This window comes from Taudactylus pleione, unplaced genomic scaffold (genome assembly GCF_031769625.1).
Source record: "Taudactylus pleione unplaced genomic scaffold, aTauple2 ptg000109l, whole genome shotgun sequence".
In the NCBI taxonomy this organism is placed as follows: domain Eukaryota; kingdom Metazoa; phylum Chordata; class Amphibia; order Anura; family Myobatrachidae; genus Taudactylus; species Taudactylus pleione.
In genome coordinates, this window is record NW_028284511.1 from 9,155,538 (window position 1) to 9,181,998 (window position 26,461).

A 26,461-nucleotide genomic window follows, 5' to 3' on the forward strand; every position below is an offset into this window, starting at 1 on the left:
CACAGTCCAGCCAGCCCCTATGGACTTTTAAGTAGTGGACACAGCCCCTATGGACAACAGCAGCACAGCGCAGCACAGCACAGCACAACACTACGCTGCACTACACTACACTACACAGCCCAGCCAGCCCTAACTCCCACCCTCCCTTCACTGTCCACAGCCGAGTGAGAAAATGGCGCCGACGCGGGTACCTTATATAGGATCCAAAACCCGCGAGACCCGGAAGGCGGGATTATGACGTTTTGCCTCGATTTCAGATCCGAGTCAGGCGGGAAAAGTCGAGCCGGACTCGGATCGGCCTCGGATCGGGGGGGGCTCGGGGGGGTTCGGATTTCAGAAATCTGAACCTGCTCACCCCTAATATATATATATATATATATATATATATATAGATAGATAGATAGATACATATATACATACCTCCCAACATGACCCTCTCCAGGAGGGACACAATGCTCTGGTCCTGGACTTCCTTGGTAAGAGGTGGGGCTGCAGCACAGTCCAAAATTCAAATAGGGGAGCCACATCAACAGCCAGTGATGTTTGGCAGCGTGTGAAATGACAGTTGTGTGACTCCCCTATATTGAATTTTGAACTGCGCTGTAGCCCCACCTCTTTCCAGGGAAGTCCAGGATCAGAGCAATGTGTCCCTCCTGGAGAGGGTCATGTTGGGAGGTATGTATATATATATATATATATATACACATATATATATATGTATTATTACGGCCTGGCCCTTATAAAAATGGGCATCATGGGGGAGGAGGAGGAGCAGCTGAGGCAGGAGGGAGTGGCCCGGATACCTAGAACAGCCAGAGCCGCCGCTGCTGTCTCTACACATTCAATGATCACTATGTGATCACTGCCGGAGCCGCAGCGGGAGGGTGTCCCGTTGGCGGCCCGGACACATAGCACAGCGGCGGCTCTGCTGCTTCTACTCAGCTAGTGATCACTATGTGATCACTGTTGTGCCGGAGCCACAGCGGAAGGGTGTCCCGCTGGCGGCCCGGATACTTAGCAGCAGCGGCGGCGGCTACCAGAGCCGCCACTGCTGCTTCTACACAGTGATCACATTGATCACTGTGTGTTCCCAGAGCCGCAGCGGGAGGGTGTTCCGCTGGCGGCTCCAATACACAGCAGCAGCGGTGGCTACCAGAGCCGCTGCTGCTTCACACTGAAGGGGGTGGCTGCCCGTTCACTGCTGGCCACAGTGATCGGGACACCGCAGCAGCCGCGGCTACATGAGCCCTGGCTGCTTCCTCAATGGAAGTTCGCCGGAAGGGGGGTGCTAACGGTGCCCGATTACTGTGGCCAGCAGTGATAGGGACACAAAGGAGGGGGAGCCGTGGGTGTAGAGGGACCAGAAGGTCCCTCCGATATAGGCGGCAGTGGGAAGATTAACTTCCCGTAGCCGCCTAGTGGCCATTCCTGACTGGTCGTATCAGATACGACCATGTCAGGGAAAAGCCCTGTCTGGTATGGTCGTATCTGATACGACCGTGCCAGGCAAGTGGTTAATGAGATGCTGAGATATCTATTTTTATATTGTCATTTGTATGCAAACTTGAATATATGACATCAATGCATGTTGAATAGTAACATTGTAACTTTCGCGTTAGTATTGAATTTGGGAGTATTTGATTACTATGCAATAAACATTTTTTTTTTACAGATTAATTATTAGTCACTGCCTATTGCGAACCGGCGCATATTTCTGTGTGCTGTGGGGTATTTGCAATTTCCCTGCTGCAGGTATCCTTCTCATACTGTAGGTGCAACTCAGGTGCTGAGATTTAGTTTTGATAGAAAACAACATATCTTTATAGAAAGTATTGCTGACTTATGTTATATATCTCTCTGTCTGCCGGTGTGTATTATTTACTAATATGATAGAGCTCAGCTAATATTGCTTATATTTTTATCACAATCGATGTTGTAGATGTCACCATTCAAGGCTTATATACTAGCATAGTGGGTGTGATATATATTACCGCCGGCCGCATGGCTGCCCGACGAAGGAGGAAATCCCGATCGTCCTAAAGGTAAGTATTAACTAAACTAATCTAAATCCCCTAACCCTCCTTAGGGGTGCCTAACCCTAACCTCCCCCCCCTGTGCCTAACCCTAACCCCCCCTCTAAGTGCCTAAACCTAACCCCCCCTTCCCCGCTGCCTAAACCTAAGTCCCTCGGGGGGGTGCCTAACCCTAACCTCCCCCAGGGGGTGCCTAACCTTAACCCTCCCTCCCCCTAGCCTAACCCTAATCTCCCGGGGGTGCCTAACCCTAAGTCCCCCCAGGGAGCCCTAAACCTAACCCTCCCCCCCCACGGCTGTCTGCTGCGGCGCCTGGCATCCGCTCGATCGGGATGCCGGGCGCCGGTCTCCCGACGTCGGGCAAATGACAGGCGTCTTTATTTAGACGCCTGTCATTCGTCCCTAGTCGGGATAAAGCAGTCTGGAAGCCGGCGGTCGGCATTTAGACCGTTGGGTTCCAGACTACATCCCAGCATAGTTACTCTGGAAAAATAGATGCAAAGGTGTCATGAGGTTTTAAGCAATTCAAACAGTTTGTATGGTCATAATCCTCACACCTTGTATGTAGCAAGTAAAATCAGTATATTAGCAGTATAATTACCTTGCAGATAACGGTCTATCATATTAGCCAAGGTAAATGGTAGAATTAAATACACCACACTGATGTGATCAAATTTAGGGGCCTATTCATGATGAAGAAAGTACTGTTATAATTATGGATTGAGGACCTCATTCAGAGCCGCTCGCAAAAAGTGAGCGCTCGCTCTGAATGAGGGCGGCCGCTTTTTTTTTTGCCGGCCTCCTGGCCACTCGCTAAGCTGTGGGTGACCACCGACAGCTTTTGCGAGTGGCCAGGTGATGCTCGTGATTGTCGCGACCATCGGGCTTGCGACGAGACCCTTGTGGTAGGGTCTCGTCTGCCGCAAGCCCCAGTGAGCTTCCTGCTAAAATACACCTCTTAAGTGTGGGTAGGGCTGGTAATGGTGTATTTTGGTCCTGCTGATGTTGGGGTGTTAAGCAGGGGGAGTGTGTTTCTGTTTGCTGTTGGGGTGTTGGTTGGGAGCTGAGTGTAAAGGCCCCCATACAGAGTGCAATATGCACCTTCCTATGTGACTTGCGATCCGATATCCAAGATATTGGGCGTTCCCCACACACGGACCGATCGTGTGGCCGACCTCCCAATATGCCAGCACCCCCCACCCGCATAGCACTGCATGGGATCGTACATCGCATGCTCAGATCAAGTGAACATGCAGTAAGATCTGGAGCTGCGATGTACGACCCCACACACGGTACAATATAGCAGCTATATCATACCAATCCGTCGGATCGGCTGCTATATCGCACCATGTATGGGGGCCTTAACTCTAGAAGGCCCATTTATCATTGTATATTTGTGGCTTAATTCACAAAAACACCAGTTTTCGGGGGTTAACCACAAATATTAAGATTCCCTCAGATGTATGCAGGAGAATACACAGCAGATATCTCCGATACCTGCTGCAATTCCTCCATTCCCACTGGCAACCACTTCCTCCTTAGGTCTCTATGGGGGATGCAATGTTCCTAAATTTAACAACTTGCGGAATGCAATGCATTCCAGAGATTGGCCCCCGCAGCTAATACCATCTGAAGATGGCGTAACACATCGCAAAACTTACCAGGGGAACCCTCCCCTGGCAATGGTGGCTGTGCATGCGCAGTATCCCTGACAGCACTCCTGGCACATCGAAGGGACGGGCTCCCCCTGTCCCTGCATGTGCTGGAAGATGCATCCCAGCGCTATGATCGCATCTTGCATTGCGATCATAGCATTGCAAGGGGGGGTGACTGTCTTTTCGTGTCTACCCAGAATGCCGGGAGGAGCACAGTGTGACTGCTGGACTGGTAAGGAGGGAGAGTTCGCAGAGCTGTGCATCTTGGTCCCGATTTATTTTTTTTGGTGGAGGAAGGGGGTGTGTCACCGTGCTTTACAGCAACGGGTGACACCAACCCTACTGACGCCTCTGACAGGGGGAAATGTAATATGTAGTGAAAAGAGTGGAGAAGTGACCCATGGCAACCAATCATCTTTGAAGTAACAGTTATTAAGTGCATTCTATAAAATTATACGTAGCTGCAGATTGGTTGCCGTGGGTAACTTCTCTTGCTCACTTTCCCACTCTTTTCACTGCTTCATACAAAAAATAAAATAAAATAAAAGTACATATGAAACACTCATTACTAAAAATGTACTCACCAGTATTTGTGGTCCACTACGGCCTGTGTGACAATCAAATGCCATCCTTTGCGATTGTAGTAGTCCACGGGATTGTCACGGGGGGCAATGATGGGAATGTGGGCTCTATCTATGGGACCAGAACACTGTGGATACCCATGCCTCAGGAAGTCCATGGGTCTTGCAGGGAGTGGCTGATGGGGTAAGGTGGTCTGGGAGCAGTGCTCTGAGCCGTGAAGGAAAGTCAGGTGACTGAGTTCAACATGGCTGTACCCATGGCCGTAGCTAGGGTAGTGCGGCCGGTGCTATCGCACAGGGCACCACAGGTTAGGGGGCACTGTTTGGGCCTGTCAAATTTCTGTTTATTATCATTCTCACTTGTAGATTCCTCTTATTTCATCCCCAGCATCTCCTGGCCTCCCCTATCTCTTCCCTGGCCCTTCCCCATGAAGCCATTCCCCTTTTTTGGGTGTATTATGTCCCTTTGAAAAATGAGGGGGGTGCCAATGATCTTTCTGGCACAGGGGATCAAAAAGTCTAGCTACGGCTCTGGCTGTACCCATACTGAGTTTTGGAGGGAATTCTGGTGTGCAGTACTAGCATGCTGTGGAAGTGTAGAGGGAACAGCATGCACAGAGATCAATTACATCTTCAATCTCTGCAGTTCAAGACAAGCACTACATTTGGATTGCACATATTGCTCTAATCAGGAATTTGCAGAGCTCACAGACAGAAGGAAACTCAGGTGCATAATCAGCCTGGAAGTAATAGCAGATTCATGCTAACAGTGGAGATTTTGCAGCCTGCATGCTGAGCAGACTTCCCAGACAAATAAGAATATTCTGATCCAGAGGACAAGTGGCAGAGTTAAGTCATGAGACAAACAAATGAGAGTTTTTGTCAGGATCTTGACAATCCTGACCTTTCTGATACTATACTCCTTCCTCCATTTCTGCACCATCTTCCAATGTGAGGATGACCGGCACAAGTAAAGAAGTTGCTGACCTAGACATTGAGGATGCTATGGTGAAAGTGCAGCAGAATGAGGGGGACATTTGTGTAGCTGACACAGGCGCTAATGAGGATTTTGATGATGAGGATGTTGTATGTGTAAATGAGGCACCAGTGGAAGCAATTCTTGCCCTTGACGAGAAGAAGACTATTGTCATGCCTGGGCATAAGGCAAAAAAATACACCTCTTAAGTGTGGAATTATTTTTAGCCAGCTATTGACAACAATTGTCTTGCCATCTGTAGCGTTTGTAAAGCCACAGTAAGTAAAGGTAGGGACTTTAACCATCTAGGAACCTCCTCCCTGTTACTGTATGTCATTTGTAATGTGTTCATGAAAAGTTTTTGTCAAAATCAGAAATTTATGCTAAAAAGCTCCCTTCTCTCTGCTAGATCCAAGCACCTGCAATCTCGCATATATATTACTAAATTGCACATAATTAGTAAAGACTTTTTTTTCTTTCTTCCACAGGTATTGACTATATTAATCATATGTATGATCACACTATACACTGATATTTTAAATGGAGTGCATATTTATTTAGGTTTTTGTACTGTTGGTAAATCTGTTAAAATGAATTTTTGGCACATTAGTGACAGAATGGTTGTTCAGGGATATATATATTTGGAGTTGTGATTGTAATGTTTAAGCTTAAGGTATTTGTATTCATTTATTTATTATTACTATTTTCCCTTTTTTGTGCTGCTAATATATGTCATTTGTGTGAAATATAAATTTGAAGGCCTTTTGGGAAATAATGCCTGGAGAGCATTCCTTGTCTAGGGGCCTTCATTATTTATTGCTCCCCCACTATTTTTTTGTAGGCTATGGTACGTGTAAGGGGTTTAGGTATACCAGAGTTTGGGCTAGGTATACAGGGTGGGGGGTTTGGGGGGCAAAAGGTATGTGTTGGTTTATGTGTTTTGTGTGTTTTTTTTTCTCTTCTCTTTCACCGCCTTCCTCTCTCTCTCCTCCTTCCTTGCATCAAGCAAACTGCTGTTATAAATTTGATAAGTGGATGTTATGTCTCAAACTAAGGGGCATATCCAATTAGCCGCAGGAATTCACCCGCGAGTAATTGTCGGGGAAAAGTCCTGCGGTGCGGGGTTAAGCTATTCAATTAAATAGCTTTTACCCTGCGCCGTTAATTCGGGTCTCGCGCTTGTGAACACACTGATTCTTCAAGAACTGCAGAATCAGTTTATTTTTACCACTTGCACGAGGCAGAATAGGCTGGTTTTCCGCAGATATTACCTCGCTCCTCCATGAGGTGCAAGGTAAAGTCTGAAAGCAGGGATTCACGCGCGGGGTCTCGGGGACTCCTTCGTGAGGAATCCCTGCTAATTGAATCCCAACCAGCGCGACAATTAGCCGCGGGGTAAACCCTGCGGCTAATTGGATATGCCCCTAAATTTTTTAATTGGAATGTAAGATGGCTTAATGATAGGATTAAGAGATCTCTGGTTCTTTGACAACTTCAGAAATATAAAGCAGATATTATATGCCAGAAACACACTTAGTAGGCGGTAAGTAGATGTCATTAAAAAAATCGAGGGTTGGGTGGGCATTTCATTCCTATTATACAACGGCGTCAAGAAGGGTTTCTGTTCTTATAAGGAAAACAGTTTGTTTCAGTATGGAGTCTTTGCAAACGGATATATGGGGATGGTATGTCTTTATTCAATTTCGGGTTAATTCTATACCCCTGCTTATATTGGCTATTTATGTTCCTCCACTTTATACTCATGAAATAGTTAAAAAAGCTGCTGAATTTCTGGATCAGTCTCCAGATACATCTGTTGTCTGTATTGGGGACTTTGATAATGTGATGGATCCCTTGTTGGACCGTTGGAAGCCGAATACTGGCTCCCTTTGTGTTAGGGGTAGCCAGTTTTCTGCAGTGGTGGTAGACATGGGACTGATAGATGTGTGGAGGGGAGAAACTCAGGAGTAAATACATTTCCTGTATTTCACATACTCATGATTCACTCTCTAGGATTGATCTTGCCCTCATTTCTTCTAAATTGGTGCTTAGAGTGGTAGTAATTAGTTATGAGTCCAGAGGGATATCAGATCACCCCCGTTTGGTTATGGATTTGGACTTGGGAATGCAGATGGGGCAATAATTTTCTATATTTAATAGTTTTTGATGAACTCTACACGGTGATTGTGTAGATTTGGAAGCAACCTGGGAAAATATCTAGCCAATATTCCTCTTCCTGTTTTATCTAGTACAGCTAGGGAATCTTTGGATTCCCTGATATCATCTGATGAAGTAGAACGGGCAATTCTCTCCTTCCCCAATAGGAAGGCTCCTGGATTGGATGAAATCCTGGTTGATTTTTACAAAAAATATTCCAGATGTTATATACCTTGATTATTGAATCTTTATAACCTTATATATGATAATGATATTCTTCCACAGTCTATGGAGCTGATTCAGGGCCACTCACAAGCGGCCCGATGTTTGCGCACTGCGCATGCACCGGGTCCAGCGTGCGCGAGCCCCACTGAGCAACTGAAGTTCAGTCGCTACGGGGCTCGCAACAAGTTGGGGCGGTTGTCGATGTTGAGTGACAGCTCGCCCCGTTTTTTTGGGGCGGGGTGGCTGCACAAATGCAGGCATTCCCTTAGAAACGCCTGGCGTTTGTTGGGTGGTCCAACTGACATCACTATTGATGTCAGTAGTGGACTTCCTGCTCTATTAGAGCAGGAAGTCCACTTGGCCTTGCGGCAGCTAGACCCTACCCCAGGTTTTCGTCTAGGCCGATGGTCGCGATTATCGCGACGGTCTCCAGCCCGCTTGCACAAGCTGTGGGTGGTCACCCACAACTTTGCGAGCGACCGGAGACCAAACAAAAAAAAAACACGCCTACATTCAGAGCAAGTGGCCGCCAGTAGCGAGTGGCTCTGAATGAGCTCCTATGTCGGAAGCGCTTATAATTGTAATCCCAAAACCAGAGAAGGATCAGAAAGTGCCTGAATCATACCACCCCATTTCCTTATTGGATACAGACATCAAGATTTGGGCTAAAATATTAGCAACTAGGATTAATCAGGTAATAGATAAATCCATAAAAAGCCAGGGAAAGGGGAATGGGGAATATAATTTGAGCACAGGATCTTATATTGAGTAATATATAAGTGATTTATGAATATAGAAAGAATTAAGTAATCCACAATCATAAATATCAAACCCAATTGTGGGTATCACAGAATATCAAATGTGGAGGTGCTCCCCTTGAGAGTACAACTAAACGTAGTTAGGGAGAGAGAAGGAAAAAACTCTCTTGGATGGGGGCACTCTAGTGTTATTATTTAAGGCATGAACGATAAGAAGTAATAATTAGCTTTCATTAGATATACATTAAAATGCCACCAACAGGTCTGGACCCGTTAATATATAGCCATACTAACAGTCATAAATAATAGACAACGAAAAACAAACAAACTAACAAACAAACACAGAACATGAAAAGACATATAATTACAATGAAAATCACAAAATGTGTGAAGCTGAGTGAAATAGTACCAATGGGTCTCAAATTCTCAATTTCATATAGTGTTGAGACCAAAACACACAGAAAAATGTCTCTAAGTCCAATAACTATGTGATACTATAGTAGCACAATGGCTGATCAAAATTGCAGCAGACACAAAGACATCAAATGCTCTTCAAAAAAAGTATATATATATATATATATATATATATATATAATGGCAATGTATCCAAATTGTAAATTACAATGAAATTCCTAATATATGATGATATTTTTTCAATTGTAAAGGAAAAGAGGGGGTAAAACAAAATAACCCTAGATGGTCTATTAATTGATATCTAACACAGGTGTGTTATAAAAGGCAGATCACGCACTGGCCACCTGTATGATTACCCAGGTACTTATAGACAGTAAGATAGGGATGAGAATTCAACTACTCCCTTATGTGGAGTTCTCAAAAACAGCAGCTGCTGCATGCCATTATACTCTATCATTGAATGGCACGTGAGCGTACTATTTAGTACTCCCAGTGTAGGGAATAAGCATAGTGAGTATCTGCTTTTGGACCACGTTCAAAAGAAGGTCCTGGTATAAATAGTGCAGGAGCCTCTAATGGTCGGACCCCAATGAGAGTACTCATAGAAAAATAGAGATCATATCATAGGTTAAAATGATAACACAGCATAGAATCGTAATCTGTGCTGCTGCCAAGAGTACTCTCATTGGGGTCCGACCATTAGAGGCTCCTGCACTATTTATACCAGGACCTTCTTTTGAATGTGGTCCAAAAGCAGATACTCACTATACTTATTCCCTCCCCTTAGAGTACTAAATAGTGCGCTCACGTGCCATTCAATGAAAGAGTATAATGGCATGCAGCAGCTGCTGCTTTTGTGAACTCCACATAAGGAAGTAGTTGAATTCTCATCCCTATCTTACTGTCTATAAGTACCTGGGTAATCATACAGGCGGCCAGTGCGTGATCTGCCTTTTATAACACACCTGTGTTAGATATCAATTAATAGACCATCTAGGGTTATTTTATTTTGCCCCCTCTTTTACTTTACAATTGAAAAAATTTCATCATATATTAGGAATTTTGTTGTAATTTACAATTTGGATGCATTGCCATTATATATATATATATATATATATATATATATATATATATATATATATATATATATATAATTTATATATATATATATATATATATATATATACTTTTTTTTGAAGAGCATTTGATGTCTTTGTGTCTGCTGCAATTTTGATCAGCCATTGTGCTACTATAATATCACATAGTTATTGGACTTAGAGACATTTTTCTGTGTCTTTTGGTTTGAACACTATATGAAATTGAGAATTTGAGACCCATTGGTACTATTTCACTCAGCTTCACACATTTTGTGATTTTCATTGTAATTATATGTCTTTTTATGTTCTGTGTTTGTTTGTTTTTCGTTGTCTATTATTTATGACTGTTAGTATGGCTATATATTAACGGGTCCAGACCTGTTGGTGGCATTTTAATGTATATCTAATAAAAGCTAATTATTACTTCTTGTCGTTCATGCCTTAAATAATAACACTAGAGTGCCCCCATCCAAGAGAGTTTTTTCCTTCTCTCTCCCTAAATAGATAAATCCACCCAGATCAAACTGGGTTCATGCCTGGTAAATCCACAGACATTAATCTTAGATGTTTATTTACTCATCTTCAGGTCACCCATGAAAAAGAATCATCGTTTCTTTAGATGCTAATAAGGCATTTGATTCAGTTGAGTGGCTGTTTTATGGGAGACTATGAAAAGCTTTGGTATAGGACCCATATTTATAAAATGGGTGCAGCTTTTATATTCTGCTCCAAAAGCATGAGTATCAGTGAACGGCTTTACAGGTATATCATCCTCCTTTCCAGTAGCATGTGGAACAAGAAATGGTTGTCCTCTTTCACCGGAACTGTTTTCCACAGAAATCAAGCTCCTAGCTTGCTTATTACTATCACATCAGGGTATACAGGAATTTGATTTGGGCTCATGGACAGATAAATTGGCATTATATGCAGATGATTTATTGCTGTTTATTAAGAATTATTTGTTTTCTATGCCCATAGTCCTGGATCTTATTAGCCGATATGGTAGTTTTTCAAGCCTGTCAATAAACTAGAATAAATCTTGTATCATTCCAATAAGGGGTTCATGTCCGGCTAATCCCTTAGCTACCTTCCCAGTACAGTGAGTAGAAAAATTTAAATATATAGGTTTCAAATACATCTCAATATTACATTCAGTTGAATGTTAAACCTCAATTGCAATATTTAAAAACAAAGGTGAGAAGCTGGATAAAACTATCCTTATCTGTGACGGGTCAAGTTAATTTAATCAAGATGGTGATACTCCCAAAACTATTGTATGTTTTCTGTAATTCTCCTTTATATCTCCCAATAGCAATTTTTGGACAGTTAGATAGTTTGGTTTTGTCTTTGATTTGTGCTGAAAAGCGGGTCTGAATAAAGCTTAACGTACCGACAAGGCCTAGAAAATGGGGTGGACTTCCGCTATCCCATTTTCGTGTAAATTATTATGCTGCCCAGTGGGCTCCCCTATGGTGGTGGATTACAAATCTGGATTAATTAAATTAATGGTTGCACAACTGGGAGTTTTTTATACACCATTACAGATGTTGTTGAGTGATAAGTTGTTTCGTGATAACATGCCTCTTATTACCCAGGCGACTCGAGTTTGGAAATTTGCTATGAAGCTGTTGGGTGAAGGGGGCTTAGATCCAGACACATGTCTTGGCACTTTAATATGTTGCCCAAATTAAAGGAAATTCAGGTCTGCGAGGTTTGAAGTGAGTGAGGAGTGGTTTCAGTGAGTCAACTGTACTCCTCAGGGATATTTAAATCATTCTCGCAGTTACAACGAGAGTTTGGCATTCCCACTGCTTATTTGTTTGGATTTCTTCAGTTAAGACATGCGTTGTATGCTCAACTTTCAGGGGTCCCCTGGATATTATTGACTCCTCTATAAAAAAAAGTGTATAATGTCTACTGACTCACGCAGATCTTTATCTATATTTTATTCTTTTCTGCTGGATGCTTATCATTCAGGGGAGTTATTGGATCTTAAAAGTAGAATGATTTGAGGGTCATATGCAAGGATGTGGAAAATGGCATTGAAGTGCCCACTGGTATCTACGGTTTACATTAGTTTTCAACAAATACAACTGTTTATATTGCATAGGGTATATATTACTCCAATGCGTTTACATAAATTTGGTGGTAGGACAAACTCATTAAATGCCCTAAAAATGGGGCAGATGCCTGTACTTTCTTACATTTGGTATGGGATTGTCCACAGGTTCTACATTTTTGGACTCAGGTAATAGGGGTTATATCAGATACTGGAGTTCTGAGGGCTGTTTTTTCAGCAAATGTGTGTCTACTGGGCATAGCTGATGAAAATGGGCTGGATATATGCACTAAACAATATATTGTGAATTTATGCAGCCTGGCTAAATTATGTATAGCTTGTACTTGGATGGCCCAGGAAGGTCCAGTGGTTAAACAATGGATATCGTTAGTTAATACCACCCTGGCCCACGAGAAGTACTCTTATGTGGTCAGACAAATGGAATCCAAGTTTGATAAAGTTTGGTATAAGTGGCTCAATTTGGAATATTTAACACATTTCTCAGAGTTAATCTAATGTGACCATGTAATGGTTTGCTTGGTTTAGATAGTGGACGCAGGGGGGGGAGGAGAGAAAATATATATATAAAAAAAAAAAAAATTATATATATATATATATATATATATATATAAATCACAGGGGCTCTGCACTCACCATAATAACTAATAATAATAATAAACATAATAAACAGTGGGGTTTTAGTTCATGAATTGATCAATGCATTTAAGCTTGCAGCCCATCGTCACGGGACCCCACTTTACTGCAGGTCCCTACTCCATTGCTCAGAATTATAACATGGACATAGCCATCACATTAGTTTTAAGCTCAGGGTATGCTATCAAGGTTTAAAGCTCACAGCAACTTTGCTTTTAAATGTGAGACAGTTTCCAAGCACACCTGTTGCAAAGCACCTAGGAAAACAGCTGACACAAGCTAATTACACTAGTTAAAAGGGGTGCATGAGAAAATGTGATCACAAAAATGATTAATTATAAAAATTAATCAAAATAAACAGAAAGCACTAATCCACGGCACTCACCATTCCTAGATTTGGGGTGCAATATGGTATGTGACCACATTGTTTAAATAGAATAGATAGAAATCACAGGGGCTCTGCACTCACAATAATAACTAATAATAATAATAATAAACATAATAAACAGTGGGGTTTTAGTTCATGAGTTGATCAATGGATTTAAGCTTTGTTTTCTATTTCTATTTAAACAATGTGGTTTTGTTTATTTTGATTAATTTTTATAATTAATCATTTTTGTTATCACATTTTCTCATGCACCCCTTTTAACTAGTGTAATTAGCTTGTGTCAGCTGTTTTCCTAGGTGCTTTGCAACAGGTGTGCTTGGTAACTGTCTCACGTTTAAAAGCAAAGTTGCTGTGAGCTTTAAACCTTGATAGCATACCCTGAGTTTAACACTAATGTGATGGCTATGTCCATGTTATAATTCTGAGCAATGGAGTGGGGACTTGCAGTAAAGTGGGGTCCCGTGACGATGGGCTGCAAGCTTAAATGCACTGATCAATTCATGAACTAACACCCCAATTCATGAACTAACACCCCACTGTTTATTATGTTTATTATTATTATTAGTTATTATGGTGAGTGCAGAGCCCCTGTGATTTCTATTTAAACAATGTGGTCACATACCATTTTGCACCCCAAATCTAGGAATGGTGAGTGCCGTGGATTAGTGCTTTTTGTTTATATATATATATATATATATATATATATATATATATATATATTAGGGGTGTGCACCGGCCACTTTTCGTGTTTTGTGTTTTGGTTTTGGATCTGGATCTTTCTTCGTGTTTTGGATCTGGATTGGTTTTGCCAAAACCACCCTTCCGTGTTTTGGGTTCTGGGTTTTGTGTTTTGGATCTGTATTTTTTTGAAAAAAAGCATAAAAACAGCTAAAATCACAGAATTTGTAGGTTTTTCTGCTCCTATGCTATTATTAACCTCAATAACCTTAATTTCCACTCATTTCCAGTCTATTCTGAACACCTCACACCTCACAATAGTGTTTTTATGTCCAAAAGGTTGCACCGAGGTAGCTGGATGACTATGCTAAGCGACACGAGTGGGCGGCACAAACACGTGACCCATCTAGGAGTGACACTGCAGTGGCAGGCAGGATGGCAGTTAGAAAAACTAGGCCCCAAACTGTACATAATGCAAAGAAAAAAAGAGGTGCAAGATGGAATTGTCCTTGGGCCCTCCCACCCACCCTTATGTTGTATAAACAGGACATGCACACTTTAACAAATCAATCATTTCAGCGCCAGGGTCTGCCACACAACTGTGGCTGAAATGATTGGTTCGTTTGGGCCCCCACAAAACAAGCTGGCAATTAATGTGTCCCTGCACAAACTGGCTCTACGGAGGCAAGATGTCATCCTCATCCTCCTCATCCACCGATTCCTCACCCTCTTCAGTGTGTACATCCTCATCCTCACAAAGTATTAACTCGTCCCCACTTGAATCCACCACCACAGGTCCCTCTGTACCTTCTGGAGGCTGGTCTCCCTGGAAGAGCTGATAATTCATTTTGATGAACATCATCTTCTCCACATTCTGTGGAAGCAACCTCCTACGCCTTTCGCTGACAAGGTTCCCGGCTGCACTAAACACTCTTTCGGAGTACACACTGGAGGGGGGGCAACTCAGGTAAAATAGAGCCAGTTTGTACAGGGGCCTCCAAATTGCCTCTTTTTCCTGCCAGTACAGGTATGGACTGTCTGACATGCCTACTTGGATGCTGTCACCGATGTAATCCTCCACCATTCTGTCAATGGTGACAGTATCATATGCAGTGACAGTAGACATGTCAGAAATTGTTGCCAGGTCCTTCAGTCCGGACCAGATGTCCAAACTTGGTCCTGCCTGCCCTGCATCACCGCCAGCGGGTTGCTTAGGATACCTAAGTTTTTTCCTGGCAGCCCCAGTTGCGGGAGAAAATGAAGAAGGAGCCGTTGACGTGTCACGTTCCGCTTCAGCTGACAGTGTGTTCACCAGCAGGTCTTTGCACCTCTGCAGGCTTGTGTCGGCCGGAAAGAGAGACACCACATAGGCTTTAAACCTAGGATCGAGCACGGTGGCCAAAATGTAGTGGTCTGATTTCAACAGATTGACCACCCTGGAATCCTGGCAAAGCGAATGAAGGGCTTCATCCACAAGTCCCACATGCCGAGCGGAATCGCTCCGTCTTAGCTCCTCCTTCACTTTCTCCAGCTGCTTCTGCAAAAGCCTGATGAGGGGAATGACCTGACTCAAGCTGGCAGTGTCTGAACTGACTTCACGTGTGGCAAGTTCGAAGGGCTGAAGAACCTTGCACAACACGGAAATCATTCTCCACTGCGCTTGAGTCAGGTGCATACCCCCTCCTTTGCCTATGTCATAGGTGGATGTATAGGCTTGTATGGCCTTTTGCTGCTCCTCCATCCTCTGAAGCATATAGAGGGTTGAGTTCCACCGCGTCACAACCTCTTGCTTCAGGTGATGGCGGGGCAGGTTCAAGAGTGTTTGCTGGCGCTCCAGTCTTCGGCACGCAGTCGCTGAATGGCGAAAGTGGCCAGAAATTTTTCGGGCCACCCAAAGCGTCTCCTGCACGCCCCTGTCGCTTTTCAGAAAATTCTGCACCACCAAGTTTATTGTGTGAGCAAAACATGGGACGTGCTGGAATTTGCCCAGATGTAATGCCCGCACAATATTGGTGGCGTTGTCAGATATCACAAATCCCCAGGAGAGTCTAAGTGGGGTAAGCCACTGGGCGATGATTTCCCTCAGTTTCTCTAAGAGGTTGTCGGCGGTGTGCCTCTTACTGAAACCGGTGATACACAGCGTAGCCTGCCTTGTAACGAGCTGGCGTTTCTGAGATGCTGCTACTGGTGACGCTGCTGCTGTTGCTGCGTAAGGTGATACATCTACCCAGTGGGCTGTCACAGTCATATAGTCCTTAGTCTGCCCTGTTCCACTTGTCCACATGTCCGTGGTTAAGTGGACATTGTGTACAAAGGCATTTTTCAGGACACTGAGGACACTTTTTCTGACGTTTCTGTACAGTCTCGGTATCGCCTGCCTAGTGAAGTGGAATCTAGACGGGATTTGGAACCGGGGACACACTACCTCCATCAATTGTCTAAATCCCACTGCACTAATGGCGGATACCGGACGCACGTCTAACACCAACATAGCAGTCAAGGCCTCAGTTATACGTTTTGCTTCAGGATGACTGCTGTCGTACTTCATCCTCCTCGCTAAGGACTGTTGGAGGGTCAATTGTTTAGTAAAAGTAGTGGTGTTCCTACTTCCTCTCTGGGATGATGAACGACTCCCAGCAGCAGCAGCAACAGCAGCAGCGGCAGCAGTAGGCGTAGCAATGCAGGATCCTCCGGAGGAATCCCGGATAGGAGAGTCAGTCATGCCAGTGATATGGCCTGCAGGACTACTTCCGATCCTGACTAAGGAGGAAATTGACGAGGAGGGAGTTGACGGTGTGGTTTGCAGGCGCTTGGATACAACAGGACAACGGGATTTAGGTGTCCCTGGACTGCTTACGGTCTGAGCCAAAGTTTCTGAACTTGACAGTAACTTTTTATGAACGCGCTGCAGGTGCCGTATAAGGGAGGATGTTCCTAGGTGGTTGACGTCCCTACCCCTACTTATTTCACCTTTACATATGGTACATATGGCAAGACAGTTGTTGTCCGGATTTGGATAGAAATATTGCCAGACCAAAGAGGTGGAATGTTTGGTCTTCTGCCCAGGCATGACCGTGATGGGCTTTTTCATCCCACGGACAACAACTGTCTCCCCCGGAGCCTGATTTAAACAAACCACATCACCATCAGAATCCTCCTCGCCAACTTCCTCCTCAGCGCCAGCTACACCAGTATCCTCATCCTGTTGTACTTCAACAGTGACATCTTCAATTTGCATATCAGCAAGTGGACTGTGGGTGCTCCTTTCAGCACTTGCAGGGGGCGTGCAAATGGTGGAAAGAGCCACCTCTTCCCGTCCAGTGCTGGGAAGGTCAGGCATCGCAACCACCACCACACTTGGACTCTCTTTGGGGATTTGTGATATCTTCTTAGAAAGCACAGTTCTTCGCTGTGCTTTTGCCAGCTTAACTCTTTTGATTTTTTTAGTGGGAGGAGTGCTTCCATCGTCATGTGAAGCTGAACCACTAGTCATGAACATACTAGGGATCGACCTTAGCCGTTCCTTGCCACTCCGTGTCGTAAATGGCATATTGGCAAGTTTACGTTTCTCTTCAGCTGATTTAAATGTCTTTTTCAAGGTCATTTTCCTGAACTTTGCCATTTGGGATTGTATGTGCCCTCTACTATGACATTGGGCATCGGCCTTGGCAGACGACGTTGATGGCATGTTATCGTCTATGTCATGACTAGTGGCAGCAGCTTCAGCACTAGGAGGAAGTGGTTCTTGATCTTTCTCTATTTTATTTTTATCGGAGAAAGTTTGGTCCTCCATTTATGTTATATCGATTTGATATATACGTGCGGCTAAACACAGAAAATAATTTTTTTTTTGGTTCGGACTGGAGTGTACTTTGTGGGTTACAGCACCCTTTAACGGTCAAGCCAGCTGGCCCTTTACTTATGACACAGGCGCACTCTTGGCACTACTTTGTTGATGCACGTGCGGCTACTGCGCACACAATTCACAAACACAGAAAATAATTTTTTTTTGGTTTGGACTGGAGTGTACTTTGGGGGTTACAGCACCCTTTAACGGTCAAGCCAGCCGGCCCTTTACTTATGACACAGGCGCACGCTTGGCACTACTTTGTTGATGCACGTGCGGCTACTGCGCACACAATTCACAAACACAGAAAATAATTTTTTTTTGGTTTGGACTGGAGTGTACTTTCGGGGGTTACAGCACCCTTTAACGGTCAAGCCAGCCGGCCCTTTACTTATGACACAGGCGCACGCTTGGCACTACTTTGTTGATGCACGTGCGGCTACTGCGCACACAATTCACAAACACAGAAAATAATTTTTTTTTAGGTTTGGACTGGAGTGTACTTTCGGGGGTTACAGCACCCTTAACGGTCAAGCCAGCCGGCCCTTTACTTATGACACAGGCGCACGCTTGGCACTACTTTGTTGATGCACGTGCGGCTACTGCGCACACAATTCACAAACACAGAAAATAATTTTTTTTTTGGTTTGGACTGGAGTGTACTTTCGGGGGTTACAGCACCCTTAACGGTCAAGCCAGCCGGCCCTTTACTTATGACACAGGCGCACGCTTGGCACTACTTTGTTGATGCACGTGCGGCTACTGCGCACACAATTCACAAACACAGAAAATAATTTTTTTTTTGGTTTGGACTGGAGTGTACTTTCGGGAGTTACAGCACCCTTAACGGTCAAGCCAGCCGGCCCTTTACTTATGACACAGGCGCACGCTTGGCACTACTTTGTTGATGCACGTGCGGCTACTGCGCACACAATTCACAAACACAGAAAATAATTTTTTTTTTGGTTTGGACTGGAGTGTACTTTCGGGAGTTACAGCACCCTTAACGGTCAAGCCAGCCGGCCCTTTACTTATGACACAGGCGCACGCTTGGCACTACTTTGTTGATGCACGTGCGGCTACTGCGCACACAATTCACAAACACAGAAAATAATTTTTTTTTGGTTTGGACTGGAGTGTACTTTCAGGGGTTACAGCACCCTTTAACGGTCAAGCCAGCCGGCCCTTTACTTATGACACAGGCGCACGCTTGGCACTACTTTGTTGATGCACGTGCGGCTACTGCGCACACAATTCACAAACACAGAAAATAATTTTTTTTTGGTTTGGACTGGAGTGTACTTTCAGGGGTTACAGCACCCTTAACGGTCAAGCCAGCCGGCCCTTTACTTATGACACAGGCGCACGCTTGGCACTACTTTGTTGATGCACGTGCGGCTACTGCGCACACAATTCACAAACACAGAAAATAATTTTTTTTTTGGTTTGGACTGGAGTGTACTTTCGGGGGTTACAGCACCCTTAACGGTCAAGCCAGCCGCCCCTTTACTTATGACACAGGCGCACGCTTGGCACTACTTTGTTGATGCACGTGCGGCTACTGCGCACACAATTCACAAACACAGAAAATATATTATTTTTTTAGCACTTGGGGGGAGCACCCCTGATGGACAGAGCACCCCCTGGACAACACTACAGCACCCCTTTAGGACTGGGACACTGCACAGGACTTTGGAACTGACTGCACAACACAGTCCAGCCAGCCCCTATGGACTTTGAAGTAGTGGACACAGCCCCTATTAACAACAGCAGCACAGCACAACACAGCCAGCCCCTATGGACTTTGAAGTAGTGGACAACAGCAGCACTACACTACACTACACTACACAGCACTAACTCCCACCCTCCCTCTTCACTGTCCACAGCCGAGTGAGAAAATGGCGCCGACGCGGGTACCTTATATAGGATCCAAAACCCGCGAGACTCGGAAGGCGGGATGATGACGTTTTGCCTCGATGTCAGATCCGAGTCAGGCGGGAAAAGTCGAGCCTGACTCGGATCGGACTCGGATCGGGGGGGCTCGGGGGGGTTCGGATTTCAGAAATCCGAACCCGCTCACCCCTAATATATATATACACACACACACACACACACACACACACACACACACACACACACACACACACACACACACACACACACACTGAGTCTCCCATATCCAAATATTCAGAAATACGGAATATTCCGAAATACGGAATATTTTTAGCATGGCTGATAGTGAAACCTTTGCTTTCTGATGGTTCAGTGTACACAAACTTTGTTTAAAGCACAAAATTATTAAAAGTATAGTATAAAATAACCTTCAGGCTCTTTGTATAAGGTGTAGATGAAACAAATGAATTTCATGTGTGTAGTTGTGTACACAAACTTTTTTTGATGCACAAAATTATAAAAAATATTGTATAAAATTACCTTCAGGCTGTGTGTATAAAGTGTATATAAAACATAAAAGCATCCTGTGTTTAGATTTGGGTCCCATTCCCAAGATATTTCATTATGGTATGCAAATATTCCAAAATTATGTGTTTAGGTACATAATTGTATAGAGTATATGGTTAAGATGTGTAATGTATATGTATTGTTTCTGAGATAATTGTATTTGTTCTTTTTTCAAATGACAAAAATTAATAAAAGAATATTGAATAAAAGAAGAGAAAAAAAGAAAAGGTGTTAGCTAGATCCTTAATTCCATGTCAGTTATTGCTCTATATAATTATACCAATAATTCATTTCAGTAACAAGAATTATTTTGGGGATGGAAACATAACAACTATTTCTCCAAATGATAGGGTACATTAGTAGGATACATACTGTTTATTTATTGCTTAGAATACCACTCACATCAGAGATAAAAGTAGTGACTTATCTTTGGAACTTCTATTTATTGTGCAGTTACCACGACTCCTCCTACTACCACCAGTACAACTTCTAGAGCTGGGACCACAACAAGTAACACCCCACAGACAAGTACAACACCTAGAACTGGGCCTACAGTAATTGCCACCACATCAACTCCTAATACTCGGACAACAACAAATACCACCCCTGGGACAGGCACCACTACAACTACAACTCCTAATACCCAGACAACAACAAGTATCACCCGTGGGACAGGCACCACTCCAGCTATAACTCCTAATACCAAGACAAGTACCACTCCTGGGACAGGCACCACTACACCTACAACTCCTAATACTCAGACAACAAGTACCACCCCTGGGACAGGTACCACTATAACTACAACTCCTAATACCCAGACAACAACAAGTACCTCCCCTGGGACAGGTACCACTATAACTACAACTCCTAATACCCAGACAACAACAAGTACCTCCCCTGGGACAGGTACCACTATAACTACAACTCCTAATACCCAGACAACAACAATTACCACCCCTGGGACAGGTACCACTAAAACTCCTAATACCCAGACAACAACAAGTACCCCCAAGGGGACAGGCACCACTACAAGCACAACACCTATGACTGGCAGCAGCACAACTAGAAATCCAGTGGCAGGAATTACCACAGTAACAAGTACTTCTGGGAGAGGGACTGCCACAGGCACAACCACTACTGTCACAGGTACTACTAACAGTAATATTCCTGGAACAATGACCACAACATATAATCCTCCAGGTATAAACACCAATACACATTCAACTATCAGTGCAAGTACAACTCGTGGGACAGGCATGACCAATCAAGTTACTCCCGAAAAGCCTACCACACTGAGTAACACACTTGGTACAAATAATCCCCATATAACTTCTCCCGGGGTAGGCGGTTTCTCAACTGGAGCAAGTACCAGCCACAGTGCCAGTAAGTACCACTATTCAAACTTTTTTCTGCTGCTTTAGCATACATCAATTAGTTTCATAACAAAAGATAAATAAATGTAGCCAGATTTCTGACCACTCTCATTTTCCCTATCCTTTTGCATTGTGCAACCGAACTTCCTTTCTAATACTGATTCAAATGACAAATATCTACAAAACAAATGAAAAAATTAATAATTAAATGCAATAAATCAAAGAGAAAAAACAACATGCAAGTATTAGTCACACAATTAGAGATGTGCACTGACCCCCGTGTTTTGGTTTTGAATCTGTATTAACTTCTTGTTTTGGTATTGCCAAAACCGCCCTCGCATGTTTTGGTTTTGAATCTGTAGTTTTTAAAAAAATTATAAAAACAGCTAAAATTACAGAATTGGGGCCATTTTTGGTTCTTAGAGTATTATTAACCTCAATAACATTTCCAGTAATTTTCCAGTAAATTTTGACCACCTCATAGCTCACAATATTGTTTTCATCCAGTTTAGGCCAAAAGCTAGTTGGCTGACTAAGCTAAGCGACAGCAGTGGGTGGCACAAACATGTGGCAGTTCAACTTCCAACATAGCATATCTAGGAAACAGAGAGGCACTAGAGTGGCAGTCAGCTATCCAGTGCGGCAACTTGCCATTAACACAAGGTGACCATCTTACTCAGTGCGCAGGTCCACCAACCCTTTGTTCTGTTTGATACTACAGTGGCAGACAGGATTTCAGGTTAATAGACTATAAAAATATCTGTTGTCTACGCAAAAAGAAAGTCAACAACGCCCCAAGCAGCAAATAATGCAAAAAAAAGAGGTGCAAGATGGAATTTTCCTTGGTAATGTTGTATATATTAAACAGGACATGCACAGTTTAACAATCCAATCACTTCAGTGACAGGGACTGCCACTTGTGGCTGAAGTGATTGATTTGTTTGCACCCTCACAAAACAAGCTACCAATGGGCAGCTGACATTGCTGGCAATGATCTCTACGTACACACTGGCTCTACAGAGACAAGATGTTGTTGCCATTATCATCCTCACCCTCATCAGTGTGTACATCATCTTCACAAATATTAATTTGTCCTCGATGGAATCCACCTTTACCGGTACCTTTGAACTTTGACATAATTGCCAGCAAAGGTCTTCCTCGTGGAATTTGTAGTTAATTTTGATGAACATCATCTTTTCCACATTTCGAGGAAGTAGCCCCCTATGCCGATTGCTGACAAGGTTCCTGGTTGTGCTGAAAACTCTTTCTGAGTACACAGTTTGTTCTACTGCCTTAGTGGTTATTTTCAGCATGGATTTACCAGTTTTCATTTTTTTGACACCTCTTCTACATAGAGGGGTCTATTCATCATTACATAATTATCACTAGTAACATTTATGTTTTCAACTCACTGCAAGTTTAAACTACCTTTCGGAGGTATTCATCATGCCTCTTTGGCTAAAGAATCATTTCCGAAAAGCTGCTTTTTGCGGAGTCAGATTTCCAGAATTGAGGTGTCCATAATGACTTCCTCACACTGCGCATGTGCTGACTAGTCTGACCACACACTTGCAGTGCAGTGAAATGTGTATTTAAAGTATATACTGTATATTTTTAAGAAAAAAAAAATATATACAGTCAGGTGCATAAATATTGGGACATTGACAGAATTGTCATATTTTGGCCTCTATTCACCACCACAATGGCTTTGAAATGAAACAAACAAGATGTGCTTTAACTGCAGACTTTCAGATTTCATTTGAGGGTAATTACATCCAAATCAGTTGAATGGTGTAGGAATTACAACGGTTTCTATATGTGCCTCTCACTTTTTAAGGGGCCAAAAGTAATGGGACAAACTAAACAATCCTAAATCTAACTTTCACTATTTAATACTTTGTTGCAAATCCTTTGCAGGCAATTACAGCCTGAAGTGTGGAACGCATAGATATCACCAGATGCTGGGTTTCATCCCTGGTGATGCTCTGCCAGGCCTCTACGGCAAATGTCTTCAGTTCCTGCTTGTTCTTGGGGCATTTTCCCTTCAGTTTTGTCTCCATCAAGTGAAATGCATGCTCAATCGGATTCAGGTCAGGGGATTGACTTGGCCATTGCATAACATTCCACTTTTTAGCCTTAAAAAACTCTTTGGTTGCTTTTGCAGTATGCTTCGGGACATTGTCCATCTGCACTGTGAAGCACCGTCCAATGAGTTCTGAAGCATTTGACTGAATATGAGCATATAATATTGCCCGAAACACTTCAGAATTCATTCTGCTGCTTTTGTCAGCAGTCACATCATCAATAAATATAAGGGAACCAGTTCCATTGGCAGCCATACATGCCCACACCATGACACTACCAGCACCATGCTTCACTGATGAGGTGGTATGTTTTGGATCATGAGCAGTACCTTCCTTCTCCATACTCTTCTCTTCCCATCACTCTGGTACAAGTTGATCTTTGTCTCAACTGTCCATAGGATGTTGTTCCAGAACTGTATTGGCTTTTTTAGATGTTGTTTGGCCATTTCTAATCTGGTCTTCCTGTTTTTGTGGCTCACCAATGGTTTGCATCTTGTGGTGAACCCTCTATATTCACTCTTGTGAAGTCTTCTCTTGATTGTTGACTTTGACACATATATACCTACCTCCTGGAGAGTGTTCTTGATTTGGCCAACTGTTGTGAAGGGGTTTTTCTTCACCAGGGAAATAATTCTTCTGTCATCCACCACAGTTGTTTTCCATGGTCTTCCGGGTCTTTTGGTGTTGCTGAGCTCTCCGGTGCGTTCTTTCTTTTTAAGAATGTTCCAAACAGTTGATTTGGCCACACCTAAAGTTTTTGCTATCTCTCTGATAAGTTTGTTTTGATTTTTCAGCCTAATGATGGCTTGCTTCACTGATAGTGACAGCTCTTTGGATCTCATATTGAGAGTCAACAGCAACTGATTCCAAATGCGAATGTCACACCTAGAATCAACTCCAGACCTTTTACCTGCTTAATTGATAATGAAATAACAAGGGAATAGCCCACACCTGTCCATGAAATAGTTTTTGAGTTGATAGTCTCATTACTTTTGGCCCCTTAAAAAGTGGGAGGCACATATAGAAACCGTTGTAATTCCTACACCGTTAACCTGATTTGGATGTAATTACCCTCAAATTAAATCTGAAAGTCTGCAGTTAAAGCACCTCTTGTTTGTTTCATTTCAAAGCCATTGTGGTAGAGAATAGAGGCCAAAAAATGAAAATTCTGTCAATGTCCCAATATTTATGCACCTGACTATATATATATATATATATATATATATATATATATATATACATACATACAAGCAAATAGTGGTGACCAGCGCTATATCTGTCAATAGAGACGGCTGTAATATCCTTTCCTTAAAACCCAATCAGTCAAATGAGAAATAAGGTTACAATACTCTTCCCTCAGAGTGGCTGCTAGAATAGTCTCCAAAGTAGGACCATTGCTCAAGAATGTCCAATAAAACAATATTCAGTAATAGTGAGATGTCAGCGCCATCTAATGTAATTTCTTCAGAAGGTGACTTTAAATAATAAATCCAGTCAGGCGAGCTCCTTCTGCAGCTCCCAGGCAAAAATATTGTGTTTTTAAAAAAAGAAAAAACATATATAAATTAATACTGTGATATACACAAATATATAGTGTATCCCAGCCAAAGTGCATGTGCCACTTAGTAATCTATTGCACCCTAATATCAAACAAGTGCAAATAAGCAAGTAGCATTCACAAAAGTGCAAAAATGCAAAAAAGTGCTTCACCATAAATATAAATATAAAGTGCACAGTGTTCAGTGCAACTCTTTTCAATAGGTACCAATACACAGCAACAAAAAAATAAAGTGCATATAGGCATACCAGAGGACTTTCAAGGCTTTGTCCTGTTATTCGCCATGTCACTCAAAAGGATTTGCAGGTATACATAGAAACAAGGCACCAATGAGTAGTAAAATTTAAAACCACATTTAATAGAAAATAATAGCAACATATATCTAAGAACAGGATAATCAGCTTATCTGGTTAGGACCATCAGCAAGAGGATATGGACCACCAACACCAGAGATATTTCAACGCGTTTCGTCAAGACGCCAAATGGCCAGACTTCTTCAGGATGATATCTAGATGCCAATTATAGCCCCCTTATATACATGTGCAAATAGTGCCAATTACCTTGATTGGGACAAATCCCACGTCTTCCTCACTCCAGTGCGCATGTGCCACAGGGTTAGGAATCATGGGAAGAAGGTCAATTGTATTATTGGAGACCAATCACGCTAGCGCCCGTCTAAGGGAGCACAAATTCCTTAGACTTCCCTGCGGGCGCCGTGTATATGCAAACAGTGGAAGCACACAGCTTCCATCTTGGTAGTTAACACTCATCGCGAGTCCACTCACTTCCGGGATTGAAAAACAACACCCCCAGGCCATACGTCTCTGATGTCAACAGCATCTTGGGCTCTAGTGTCAGTCCTATTGTTGCATGGGAAAAGACTATATCTAGAATGCATGTAAATCGCGATCTTTATGAAGATTGCTCAGGAATGACTCAAAGGGATGGGAATGTCCCCCCTCCTTCCCCACCAAGTTTCATGAACATAAGAGATTAATATAAATACTAACACCAGAATCAGTCTAAAACACGGATCTCCACCATTTAGTAGTAGTCCAATATACAATATGGAAGCGGCCATTTTGCATGTGATTATTCTACATATTCAAAAGATGCAAATCCCATATCCTTTCTGATCCAGTAGTTAGCATATATATATGATGGGCTAAAGTGACATCCAGTTACAGTAAATATATGACAATAAAACTAGACTATAAATATACCTAAAAACATATACATAATCAACCTAAGAGACATACAAATAATTCTAACTTCCTCAATAAAAAATGTTTATAAAAAAATTAAACAGATATTATAAAAATGGGGTGATTTCATACTGTTCATTTAGACCATTCGGGATCAGAGTGTTTAAGGTGTAAATCCAAAACATCTCCCTTCTGGATAACTTGTTATCCAGATCTCCGCCTCTATTCCCTATTTGTACGTGTTCAATAGCACAAAACC

The 26,461-nt window shown here is 42.9% G+C and overlaps 1 protein-coding gene across 1 annotated transcript in view; it reads left to right on the forward strand.

Annotated features, from left to right (window-relative positions):
• Window positions 1-26,461, forward strand: part of CDHR5 (cadherin related family member 5) — a 128,924-nt gene that overhangs the window by 71,185 nt on the left and 31,278 nt on the right. The window contains exon 13 of the mRNA XM_088471037.1: window positions 20,436-21,365. Within this exon, the coding sequence (XP_088327163.1) occupies window positions 20,436-21,365 (930 nt within the window). The remainder of the gene's footprint in view (window positions 1-20,435; window positions 21,366-26,461) is intronic.